Source organism: Neovison vison, chromosome 13, assembly GCF_020171115.1.
Source record: "Neovison vison isolate M4711 chromosome 13, ASM_NN_V1, whole genome shotgun sequence".
Classification (NCBI taxonomy): Eukaryota; Metazoa; Chordata; class Mammalia; order Carnivora; family Mustelidae; genus Neogale; species Neogale vison.
In genome coordinates this window covers 1400231-1412690 of record NC_058103.1, presented here as the reverse complement: position 1 = coordinate 1412690, position 12460 = coordinate 1400231, and the positions used below count along the sequence as shown (strand labels likewise).

The 12460-nt window shown below is 66.5% G+C and overlaps 1 protein-coding gene across 2 annotated transcripts in view; it reads right to left on the bottom strand.

Annotated features, from left to right (window-relative positions):
• Positions 1-12215, bottom strand: part of BRF1 (BRF1 RNA polymerase III transcription initiation factor subunit) — a 46712-nt gene extending 34497 nt beyond the window's left edge. Inside the window, exons 1-2 of one of the 2 annotated variants that reach the window (XM_044231705.1) lie at positions 12022-12215; positions 4989-5069 (exon numbers count right to left, since the gene is read on the bottom strand). In XM_044231705.1, the coding sequence (XP_044087640.1) occupies positions 4989-5069; positions 12022-12205 (265 nt within the window). In that variant the 5' untranslated portion in view covers positions 12206-12215. Of the gene's footprint in view, positions 1-4988; positions 5070-8038; positions 8083-12021 lie in introns of those variants that run through there. The other variant, XM_044231707.1, reaches the window with a different exon arrangement.
• Between the last annotated feature and the right edge of the window lie 245 nt (positions 12216-12460).

The window sequence follows — 12460 nt, the reverse complement described above, 5'->3', positions numbered from 1 at the left end:
CAAGCGCGCACACGGTGGACGCCAAGGACCGCGTGGCCCCGCGCTCACAGGGTTGCGGGTGGCGGGCGGCGGGCGGACAGCTCAGCCGTGCTCACAGGAGACGCTCCCCGGCTGCCCCGACGCCCCGAGCGGGCACACGCCCACCAGCAGCCGCCACCTAAGGACGACACGTGCGGCCGGAAGGGAAGCCCCGAGCGGGCAGGCCGCGTGGTGCCCCCACACAGCACAGGCCCCAGGGAAGAGCAGCGGCCTGGCCCCCAGGAATACACCCGCCCTGACCGGTGAGGCCCACGTCCGCACGGACGCTCAGTGGGCAGTGCTGACGGCCGTGCGTCCGGTGCTCCACACTCTCCGTGTACTTAACAGAGCAGACAGACACACGGAAAGGACAGAAGTGTGTCCCAAGAAGAGGAGCCGGTCAAGCCACGACTCCAAAGACAGACAGAAACTGCAAAGGGCCCAGTTAGGAAAGATGAAGAGAGACCGACACAGCCGGGCAGTCACCTTCCTTGCTGCCGGCCCGGGGTCACCAGCTCCTGCCTTCTGCGGGGCACCTGCCGGGCCCTCCGCACGTGCCCAGAGCGAGGACAAGGGGCCCGCAGGGTCTCTCTCGCTGGCCTGCTTGCAAACCACACCCGGAGTCCACTGCCAAAAAACCAGAGACTGGCCTGGGAAAGGTGTGGGCAGCAGCACCATTCGGGACGGAGGCCAGGACATGGCAAAGCCCCGTGAGCGCGAACCTCGGCCAGGGCCTGCGCTGTCAGGCGGCTCACTCCCCAGCTCTCCTGTTTCCTAGAGCGGCCAGCAGCGCCTAACACACCTACGCCGACGGAAGCTCCGGAAGCTCCGTTCCCAGGCTGCACCCAAACCTGGCAGGGGGCGTGGCACCCGGTCGGGGCTCCCACGAGCGCCTCTCCACGGCCGGTCAGCGCACCGGTGCCCACGGGGCAGGAGGGGCACCAGCACCCAGCAGCAGGGACGCAGCGGCAGGCATGGAAGGCACAACCCACAGCCGGCGGGAGGAGCCCCGACACATCAGAGACGCGCCAAGTACGCCTTCCACGGTGTGTGCGGGACCCGCGGCGACGGGCCAGGTGACAGGAAGGGGACAAAACGCCATCTACCCGCCAGCGCCAAGAGAGAAGGGAATCTCCGGGGACAGGAGGGCAACACCGTGCGGGCTCACTGCCAGGCAAGGACCGCGCCGGCCCCCAGCGCTGTGTGGACAGCTCTGGTCGGAAGCAACAGGAAAGGGACTGGACCCACTGGCCTCCCTGAACCCCGCAGCCTCGACTCAGGGGGCAAAGATGTGATGCTGACCATGGCAGGAGGGGACACCCACCCAGGCTGCTGGAGGGGCAGTCAGGCTGTCCTGCAGGCCCCAGGCCGCCGTCCTCCTGTAGGAGCCCCGCGGAAGGGTCTGCAGAGGCCCACAGCAAGGGTCTCAGGGGTGCAGGCTGCCAGGGCAGCAGAGAGCTTCCCCACGGAGCTCGGCGGATGCCCCCGGAGCACCCTGCACAGTCGGCTTCACTAATGAGCCAAGGGGTCAGCAGTCCTCGCGGGACGGACGGCTTCTGCGGTCTCCCCACCAAGTGGGTGGGCACCGAGGCCCCTCTTCCGACGCTGCGGGCTCCAACGCATGCGCGAGCCCGGGGGACGCACCGTGCTGGCTTGTTGGAGCAGACGCTCTGCACCAGGGAACGTCCTGCACACACAGGGGACCCTTAGGTCCGCCGAGGAGGAAGCGCACAGTGTGGCTGCACCAGCGAGAAGGAAGCGGGCGGAGCTGGGCGGGCGCCACGGGGTCGAGGGCAGAGCGCTCCTAGTGCACCAGAGGGTCGGGCTGCCTGCCAGGACCAAGTCCACGTCTGTGCGCGCCCGGTCAGACAGAAGCCCGGCCACGCTACGGGGGGACCCACCGTCACCGTGGGGCTCTTCATGTGCCCTCAGGGGACAGAACGAGCCAAACTGAACTCAGCAAGCATCGCGAGGAGCCTGGCCCGAGGGACACGCACACGCGTGTGCAGAAAAACCCTCCTTTCATGGCCCTGGGGACCAGACGCGACCACGTGCTGGCCGTGAGGCAAGCATCCGCCGTGGCGAAGGGCGAAGGGCCTGCACACGGCGTCACCGCTGACGAGAAAGAGCCACGCTAAGAGCCAACCACGGCCGTGAAGGAAGGAGCACGCGTCCAAGGTGCTGACCGCACGCGGGCCGTGGCCGGAGCGGGTCCCACATGCACCCACAGGGGTGGGGGTCCCTGAGCGCGAAGCTCGCCCAGCCGCCTTCCCAGCAGGCGGGCGTCTTGTCCTGCAGAGGCGCTGCGCTCCTCACGGACGGAAGGCTCCTGGCACCCCGCTGCCAGCACCTCTGTGGGTGCCATTTTTCCAACCACACTTGCTCACCACGTGTCTCTGGGTCACACTTTGGTAATTCTCCCAACATTTCAAAACTTTACCATTGTTTGGGCCGTTAACGATCGTCCGTGAGCCGTGAGCTTCACTGTTCCTGTTGCAATGGCTTCCGGCCGCGGCGATCCACGCCCACGCAAGACCATGAACGTCATCAATGTCGTGTGCGTCCCGACGGCTCCCCACACTGGCCGATCCCTCCCTCCCCCCCTCCTCAGGCCTCCCTGGTCCCCGAGACCCAACAGTGTTGGAATTCGGCCAGTTAGAGAAGCCTGCGGTGGTCGCTAAGTGGTGTCCGGTGAAGGAAGAGCCGCGCCTCTCGCTTTACGTCAAGTGAGTGCGGAGAGGAAGGCACGTGGAAGGCGAGAGAGGCCGACAGCTTGGCCTCTGACTCAGACAGTGAGCCTGGCCGTGGATGCAAAGGAAAAGTCCTCGAAGGAAATGAAAAGTGCCACTCCAGCGAGCACAGGGATAAGAAAGCGAGACGGCCTTCGCGCCGATCGGAGAAAGGCTGAGTGGTCCGGAGGGATCAGACCGGCCGCCGTGACATTCCCTCCCGCCAAAGCCTGGTCCAGAGCCAGGCCCCGACTCCTCTGTCCCCTGAAGGCGGAGAGGGGACGAGCCTGCACCGGGAAAGACTGGAGGCGGCCCAGGCGGGCTCCGAAGGCTCAAGGCAAGCAGCCGGCTCCGTAACGACCGTGCGAGGGGAGCCCGCCGTGCCGATGGAGAGGCTGAGCACATTCTCCACAAGAGCGAGCCACCCCGGGCCGTCTAGGACGTCCACAGCCGGAGAGGCGAGCCCAGTGCCTGTCGTGTAAGCTTCGGAGGCCGGGCGGAGCCTCCTGTTAGCAGCGACGCAGCTGGTGACTTGGAGTGGAAGCCGCGCTCGCTTACCCTCCTGAACATCTGGGCCCCTACAGTCCTGCTGCCTCTACTGTGCCTGTGCTCCACGAGCGGAACCCCAAAGCCCCGATGACACGGTTTACTGAGTGTTTCCAGCCGCGGTTGAGACCTGCCGCTCAGAAAACAAGAGCTCTCCTGCCACAACTACTGCTCGGGGGCGCCTGGGGGGCTCAGTCGGTTAAGTGTCCGCCTCCGGCTCCGGTCATGACCCCACGGTCCTGGGATTGAGACCCACTGCCTGCTCAGCGGGATCTGCTTCTCCCTCTCTCTCTGCTGCTCCCCCTGCATATACTTTTTCTCTCAAATAAATAAATAAAATATATATTTTTAAAAAGTCCAACAGACATTAGTGCTCACTGGCAGGGCACCTGGGCACCCAAGAGCCTGGACGGAGACGGATGATGAGATTAACGTTGTGTTCACGCCTGCTGCCACGACAGCCAGCCTACAGATCAAGGAATCACTTTGATCTTTAAGTCTTATTATCAAGAAATGCCTGTCCTAAGGCTGGAGCTGCCATCATAGTGATTCCTCTGATGGATCGGGGCAAAGTCGATGGAAACGTCCTGAAAAGGATTCTCCGTTCCAGATGCTGTCAAGAAGATCCACGACATCTGGGAAGAGTCAGACTATCCACAGGGGTTTGGAGGAAGTGGACTCCAGCCCTCGTGGGTGACGGTGAAGGTCCGAGTCTTGAGTGGGGGGCGTCCCTGCCACTGTGGTGGAAACAGCGAGAGAACCAGAGCCAGCAGCGAGGCCGGAAGACGGGACCGAACGGCCACAGTCTCCCGATCAGTCTTGAAAGGCGGCGGCGAGGCTTCTTGTGGGGGAGCAGAGAAGGTGCGTTCCTGACACGGAGGCTGCTCCCGGGGGGAGGCCGTGCGGGCGGCTGAGAGGACAGCAGGGGACCTAGACTGTCCCACACACCGAGTCACAAAGCAGCGGCAGGCTTGGGGAGGACCGACTCCCGTTTTGGAAGAAGTTCTCCCGTGGGTCGGATGCTGTCCAGCAGCGTCCCCTGCTACAGAGAAATCGTTCGTGCAAGGAAGAGCCCGTCGGTGCCACAAACGTCCTTCCTGTCTCGTTTTAAGAAATTGCTGGGGGCGCCCCCGCCTCCAGCCCCCACCACTGGTCAGCAGCCGGCGCCGCGGGGGCTGGACCCTCCTCCGGCGAAGACGGGGACGGGCTGGGAGCCCAGACGGCCGTGCGCGTGGTTAGCAAGGAGGCGGTTTTAACGGAGGCACGCACAGTGACTTCCCAGACGTGATGCTACCGCGCGTGTCACAGACCACAGCAGAGCGCGAACTTCCGCAGGCGCCGGGAACCCCGCAGTCCGTGTGACTCTGCGCCACGAGTCTGTGCGGAAGCTGCGGGGTCTCCGTGAAGACCACAGAACCCAGGGATGCAGCAGCAGGAGGCACTCTGCTGTGCCCTGACATTCCTGAAAGTGTCCTCACGCAAACACCCAAGAGGGCCCGGAGAACGGGTCCCTGCCTGAGCTGACCGCAGCTAACGTCCCACTTACTGGTGGACACTTTCCCCAGAAGTCAGGAGTCACACGCTCCTGTTCGACGCGCTTCAGAAAGCACTAGCCAGGGTCCCTGCAGGCCGCCCAGTCCTGCCCTCCCCGCCCCGAAACCTGCCGTCCTCCAGAGCGCCCGCCACGGGGAATACCGTTCTGCAGGGTCTGCGCTCTGGACTCCTTTCCCAGGTTCACGTGGAAGCCGCCGCCCAGCGTTGGGGTTTTGCCAGCACCTAGAAAAACAAATCAGACGGATTCGTCAGACTCTGGCAGGAAAGAACCACACCAGCCGACCCTCAGGGCACGGGGCGTTTCTGAAGCAAGGACACCGTGGGATCAGCATTCGTGGCTGCAGAACTGGGGCCTCCCCTGCCACTCTTAGCAACTGGCAAACCTCCCCACCCTCAGACATGCCAAGACGCGTGTGGCCCTGACCTTGAGCCCTGGCAGGGGCCGCGCCCAGCCGCACTCTCTGACCGTGTTCCAGAGCGCACGCTGCCCCGTGGCAGCTAGAGAGAGCAGAGCTCACCGCGGACGACAGCTCACCCGCCCCGGGGCCCTCCGCGTGCCCCGCCTCTGCCCGCGGCCGCTGGTCACTGCACCCGTCCCCCCAGGCACAGGACTGTGGGCCTCTGTGGTCCAGAGCCTACAAGCCAGCCTCACTGCAGGAGGCACTCCTCACCCACCCGTGTGCAGCCCACCCACAGAACGGAAGCCTAGGGGGCCCCGGTCCCAAGGAGTGGCCACAGCCAGGCCTGCAGGCACTCTGCCTTGGGGCCTGCACCGATGCCGAGATGCCCCGGGACGGGCCATGCACTCCGCTCTGCACGGCCCTGGGGCTGGGACTTGGCCGTTACACCGCGAAGAGCCAGGCGGCTGCCTGCTTGGCCCCAGACTGAAACGCCCCACCGTCGGGTGGCCGAGGAAAGGCAGCAGAGCGGGGAAGCGCTGCCCGTCCTACAGGCCAGTGCATCTGTGAGCGAGTGTCCACGGCAGGCTGAGAGGCTTCTGCGTGTAGGGGACGCCTCAGCTGCAGGATGTCGGGCTTGCAGGACGAGGACACACGTGACATTGACACGGAAACTCGGCTGGGAACCCAGACTGTGTCCGGGAACAGCCCCCAGGGAAAGTACATGACCCATGTCTGTGGCCAGCAGAGATCTCCAGGTCACCCACGGGCAGCCAGCAGCACGGGCGGTGCAGAGCAAGCACAGTGTCCAGCATACCTGGGACCACAACCGAACCCACAGATTCCTCAACGCTCTCAGCAAAACACGTCCTAAGTTCAGTCAGCAATGAGAAGAAATCAGACAAGAGAACATGGAAAAGGGCAACAGGGGGGCTCTGCTGGGCCACGGGCTGGGCTGGGCTGGGCTAGGCTGGGCTGGCCAGGAGCAGGGCCAGGAGCCTGCTGCCCGGGGCCCGGCACTCCCAGCCCCAAGGCAGGGCAGAGGGGCCTTGGGAGGGCAAGACCCCAGCCGGTCAGCATCCTCAGCTGCCTCCTGTGTGGTTACCATGGTTACCAAAGCCTCAGGACCCTCCCAGTGACCCCATCCGGTAGAGTGTGGTGCCCAGGACAGGGGTCACTCACCACCGGGGGATGGATTTGCTGCACCCAGAGCTCTGCTTTCTACTGCTGCCCCAGCAGAGCACCACTGCAGACGTCCTGTCCTCAAGAAGCTGGTCACACAGGACGGGGAGGGACAGGAACCAGCAGTGAGTCCTCAAGGGCCTGGAGAGGGTCAGGTTGGCCCTGTTGGGGGCTGGAGAGCTGCAGGGCCCAGAGGACATTCAACCACCTGGACGGGCACCAAGGGGCTTCCCAAACCACCAGCAAACCACCAGCCAGTCCCCTAGAGCCTGACCCTGGGCTGCAGGGCTGAGGTCAGGGCTCTGCATCTCCTACCCTCCAGCTGCGGTGATGGTGGCTTCTTCCAACCTGGGGATCTCTACATCGCCAATCTTTTCATACGGGAACCATGAGGAAGGCCCACACGCTCCAAGCACCTGGCCACGGCAGCCACAGCTCGGCCTGTTTGTCTCTAGCACCTCCCCAACTTTTAATTTACGAGAAGAGAAACATCGCCACGTTGTCGTACTTAAAATGCATGTGTACTTTTAATAAACAACTGGACTCCTGCATCAGAAGAATAAGGGGTGCCTGGGGGGCTCAGTGGGTTAAGCCTCTGCCTTCGCCTCAGGTCATGATCCCAGGGTCCTGGGATTGAGCCCCATATCAGGCTCTCTGCTCTGTGGGGAGCCTGCTTCCCCCCCTCTCTCTGCCTGTCTCTGTGTCAAATGAATAAAACATTAAAAACAAAAGAAAGATAATGGGTGCGCCTGGGGGACTCCGTTGTTAATCGTCTGCCTGCGACTCAGGTCATGATCTTGGGGTCCTGGGATCGAGCCCCGCGTTGGGCTCCCTCTGCCTCTGCCTCTCCACCTGCTGGTGCTCACTCTCTCTCTGTCTCTCTCCCTCTTTCCTCTCTCAAATAAATACAGCCTTTAGAAAAGGGGAAGAAAAGGGACACTGGGACGCTGTGAACCCTGCAAAGCCCCGCCTGCAGGAACAAGAACCGGGGCTGTCTCGCCGGCCCCCTGCCCCACTCCCCGCTCAGACACAGAAGGCGGCCAAGCAGACCCCACCGAGGTGCTACCTGATGCTATTCGGGATCCCCGCTGCCCCCCCCCCGCCTCGTGCTCTCTCTCAAATAAACAAAATCTTTAAAAAAAAGGAAAAGAAAAAGAGAAGCGACTGTGTGGGTATTAACGCCATCTCCTTCCTCCTCGGAATCTCACAAAACCGCCAGAGGCCTCCCCCTTCCGCTCTTCCGAGACTCCTACTTGCTGTCCCCGCGCTGTTCTTGCCTCTCCCGGAGCAGCGGCCACCGTGTCCCACGCGGCTCCGTCCCGGGACAGTCCCGGGACAGTCTCCCGACCGGTTCGCACACGGGGCCGGCGCACGTGCACACCCTTGCCCTGTGCTCCCCGAGGTCCCCAGCGTAGCCTCAGGGCATCAGGTGCTCTCAGGACACTCTGGGATCTGGTCCCCTCAGACTCCGTGGCCCCGGCAAGCATGCTGGCCACCCGGAGGCAGAGTCTGGCACCCAGCAGACAACACCCACCAGGGCTGGGTCACAGGAGAGCAAATCTGGAACGCGCACGTGCGTGGTACACAAAGAGCGTGTTTGGCGGGTCTCACCGGTAAGGCAGGAGGCCGAGGGGCTCTGAAACGGGAGCCGAAGGACTGCCTGTGGCCGGCCGTCAGACCCCTTCAGGCTATTCCCGCCACTTCCAACACACCAGAAATCCTCCCTGACGGCGCCTGCAACAAAGGCGCACCAGCGGGGCGGCCGCAGGACGGGACAACCGGGCCAAGACCGCCCCCTCGCGGACGGCGGCAGAAGGCCCGACGCCACGCCCCGCGCCACCGCCACCTGCGCATCCAGGAGCCGAGGGGCCACCGTGAGCACAGGGACCAAGGCCGGCAACACCAGCACCTCCACACCGGGGAGAGGAGGCCGGGCTGTGGGGCCTCAGCACCCCAGAGCCACCCCTGTTCACCCACACACTCCAACGACACGGCTGAGCACAGCTTTTAAGAACCCGACTCACAGGGAGGGTCTCTGTCCCTGCTGCGTGAGCCCTTCCCCAGAGGCCCTGGAGGTGGGCTCAGCAGCCGGGACACGAGCCCCTCGGGGCCTCCCAGAAAACCGCGGACCCCGCGATGGCAGGGCTGTCCCGGGACGCCGCCTGGACACGGACACAGGGTGACACGGGGAGCTAAGCGGAGACCCCTCTCCACCCGATGCAGCGCCCAAAGACCCTGTTCCGAAGGGATTAACACCTTGATTCTGGACATTCAGCATGGAGCGCGGCGGCCGAGAAACGCCACCAGCGACATCGTAGACGGAGCAGCCCTGTCCAGCCTGGGCCTTGAGCGGAGTTCAGCCGACGTCTCCTGAGAACAGGCACTTCGGCCAGGACACCACCCTGCGCTCAGAGGCCTAAGTCACAGGTGGCAGGGCCAGGCACGGCCAGGCAGGCGGGCGCGGGTCCCACCGTTCCCCAGGACAGAGGGACCTTTCCCAGCAAGCGAGGGGGGCCCCGCTCCTGGGAGCCCTCCCCGTCCAGGGCGGGGGGCTGCAAACCTTCCTCAAGGTATTACGGCTGGGGGGGGTCATCAACACAAACGTGCGGAAAGTACTTCACCGCTCCGGTCTGTGACAACGCGGCGCTCACCCACGCCGCGACGGACAAGCCCACGTCTGCAGCCGTGAAAAGCTGTGACTACGGAAACCACGGCAAGAGCTCCCCGGGGGAGCGGAGGAAGGACCCCAGGGAGCAGGAACCGCAGGCGGCCTGGAGCTTGCTCCGCCTCCAGGCCGCGTCTGCGGGGAGCGGGCCGACACCTCCAGGGGGAGGTCCACAGCGGGGTCGGCACCACCGGTGGCAGAGGGGACAGCCGGGGGAGGGCTGCTGCCTCCCTCAGGGTGGACACACGGCACCGCACACGCACTCCTACCCCGCTGGGAAGCCACACACAGGCCGAGCCCTCCCCAGGGGAGCGGCAGGACCCTGCCTCAGGACCCCGCTACGGCCCCAGCCAGGCCGACTTTGCCCACTGACTTGCCACTCTGGCCACACCGCGCCACGTGCCGCCCCTCGTCTCGGCTGGCCGCCTTCCTCACCCCCGTGCCCACCGGGTCCCCAGCAGCACTGGACCCCCAGCTCACACTCGGCTGGTCCAAGAGTATCTTCCAGGGACTCGGGGACCAGAGCTCCTGGGCCCCAGAGGCCAGGCCTGGCCCACAATGGGTGCTTGCCGGAAAGAGCCCCGTGGGGAGCCCACAGAGGCAGGGCTTCTGGCCCCACGGTCCTGGCGTCTCATCTACAGAGTCCCAGGCGCCCCGCTGTGCTAACTGTCCATACGCAGTTCTCGAGGAACAGGGAAGAAGGCTCAGGAAAGACAGTGACCGTGGGCCCCTGATGAGGGCCCATGGGAGGGATCTTAGGCCTTGAGCGCTGAGATGCAAGCTCGGCTTCCAGGTGAGGCTGCCGCAGAGGACCCGAGAGGAACCCGCTGGCACACGCTTGTCTGCCTGGGAGCTGGGGGAGCCCACGTCAGCAGGTCGTGAGATCACGGCCCCGAGCGGGCACGGGGGGGGGCGGGGGGGCGGCGGGGCACGGAGCCGCGGGCCCAGGAGCGGTCTCTCCGCCAGCCTGGGGGCTAAGAGCCCAGGCAGCATCTGCAGCCCCTCCCTGCGGGCCCCCCGGAGGACAAGCCCCGGGACAGAGCCAGGCTGGGCTGGGGAAGCGTCTTCACACCCGTGGAACCGCGCCTTCCCGGGGCACCTGGCTGTGAGCCCAGCTTCACGGCACGCCGGCAGGGCACCCTGCGCACGTCCGCGACTCTCTCAGGTGCCCTCGCCCCTGCAGCCTGTGTCCCCAGCTGCCGGGAGGGCGGCCAGTCAACAGGTGCGGGGTGTGGTCAGCACAGCGCCCTTCCACAGGGCACCCTAGGTGTCGGTTCCTACGCCCGTCTGTCCTTCCTGTTGTTCTCATTCTTCCCAGGGACCCGAGGGACAGTCTGACAGTGTGACAAAGCCACAGCACAGTGCCGCGCAGCCCTCACCCCGGCATCCCAGGAAGTCGTCCCGGAAGAGCACGCAGACACGCGCCCTGCGTCAGAGAGGACGGGCAGACAGCGGGAGGGAGAAGCCAAGCAGACCCCAAACCGCCGTTTGCTAAGCTCTTCTGAGGCGGTAAACTTCCCGCGGGACGGACACAGGGAATGAGAGAGAAGATGGGAAAGAAGTGTGGGGCCAGGAAAAGGGGCACCACGACAGACCCCACAGACCTCAAAGGATGAGGGAAGGGCAGCCGCAGCTTAGAGCAAATGCACCAACCCGGACCAAGCCAACCGGCCGCCAAGCCGCCCGAGGGTGACCGCGAATACACTACAGCCCACACTGCCCAAGCTCCGGGACTTGGGGCTGCGGACCGTCTGGAAAGAAAACCTCTGGGCCCAGCCGTGTCCACTGGAGAATGGCACCAACGCTCAAGGAAGCAAGAACACCAACGCTCCGTCCCTCGACCAAAACACGAGGGACGGGAGCGCGTCCCCACGGGTCCCACGAGAGCCATCGCCTGGGGATCCACACGGCACCCAGCAAGCCGCTGCACAGCGACTCCCGGGACAGCGACGCTCGAGGACCAGGTGGGCTTACCCGGGAGGAAGGGCAGGTGGGCCGGGAAGCCCGCGACTGAAGACAGCGGAGCCGGGCCGCGACCCCGGAACGCGACCCCGGAACGCGCGCAGCAGCCGGTCCACCGCCGCTCGCGGTAACGACTGTCGGCGAACCCGGCGCAGAACCGGCTCCGCACCTCCACGGCCGGAAACCTCGGGCTGCGCGCACAGTCCGCGGGCGGCACGGGCGCGAGGCGGGGACTCGGGCCTCACCGACGGCAGCGGGACCGCGCAAGCGGGGCAGCCGGTCCGGGCCCCAGCCCTCCTGCGCGAACAGCGGAAGGTGCGCGAGCGGCGGGGAAGGCCGCGACGGACACGACCCGCGCCGCACACGCGCCCCCACGACTGCGAGCGGCTCCCAGGGCCTCGGGCCGCAGAAAGGCCAGTGCGTGCGCCCAGGGCGCCCCGCGGGCCTGCAGCGGCGCCGTCCCCTCCAGCGCCTTCCTCCGCCTGGGGAGGGTCACGCCGCAGCCACGACAGGACCCGCCGCGGACACCAGCGCCCTCCAGGGCCAAGTCAGCGGCAGCGGCCGAGGGGAAGACGCCGGCCCCGGACGTGGGCACCGAGCGCACCCCGCGCGGAGCAGCGGGGACGGCGGCTCGCGGGACGGGGACGACTGAACTTTTCTTTGTGCTCGCGGGGCGGCCGCCCTGACCCCCGGAGCCGCCCCACCGCCGGCCGCAGCGGCCGTGTTCGCTCTGGAGGGACGGGGCGGCCGCGCCACCGGCGTCCGTCCTGCCAACTCCGCTATCCGCCGTCCCGGGCTGCGGGGCGGGGACGGGCTCCGCTCGGGCACCGGGGACCACCCGGCTGCGGGAGGGCTGCCCCCCGGGGACCCCCGCGTCCCCCGCGTCCCCCCCGCGCCCGCACGTCCCCCGCACCCCCTGCCCCCCGCGCCCTCCGCGCCCCCCGCGCCCCCGCCCGCGCGGACCCACCGTCCAGCGACACGAACTGGCCCACGGCCGACGAGCCGCCGCCGCTGTTCTCCACGAACTGCACCTCCGACACGATGATGTTGTCCTCCAGCACCGACCCGCAGCCGGTGCACACGGCGTCGCCGCGCGCCGCGTCCAGCTCGATGTCGGTGCCGCCGCAGCCGCGGCACACGCGGCCCGTCATGACGGCGGCGCCCGCGCGGGCCCGTCCGCCCCGGCCCCGGCCCCGGCCCCGGCCCCCGCCCGCCCGCGCGTCCGCCCGCCCGAGTCTCGCGAGGCCGCCGCCGCCGCCGAGCCCGCCGATTCGCCGCGGCAGATTCGCCGCGCAGGCCGCGGCCGCGCCGCCCGCAACGGTCGTGCCCGCGCGCCGGAGACGGGCACCGGGACTGCGGCGCGGCCGCGAGGACTCGAACCCGCCGCCTCCGGACGCCGGCGCCGC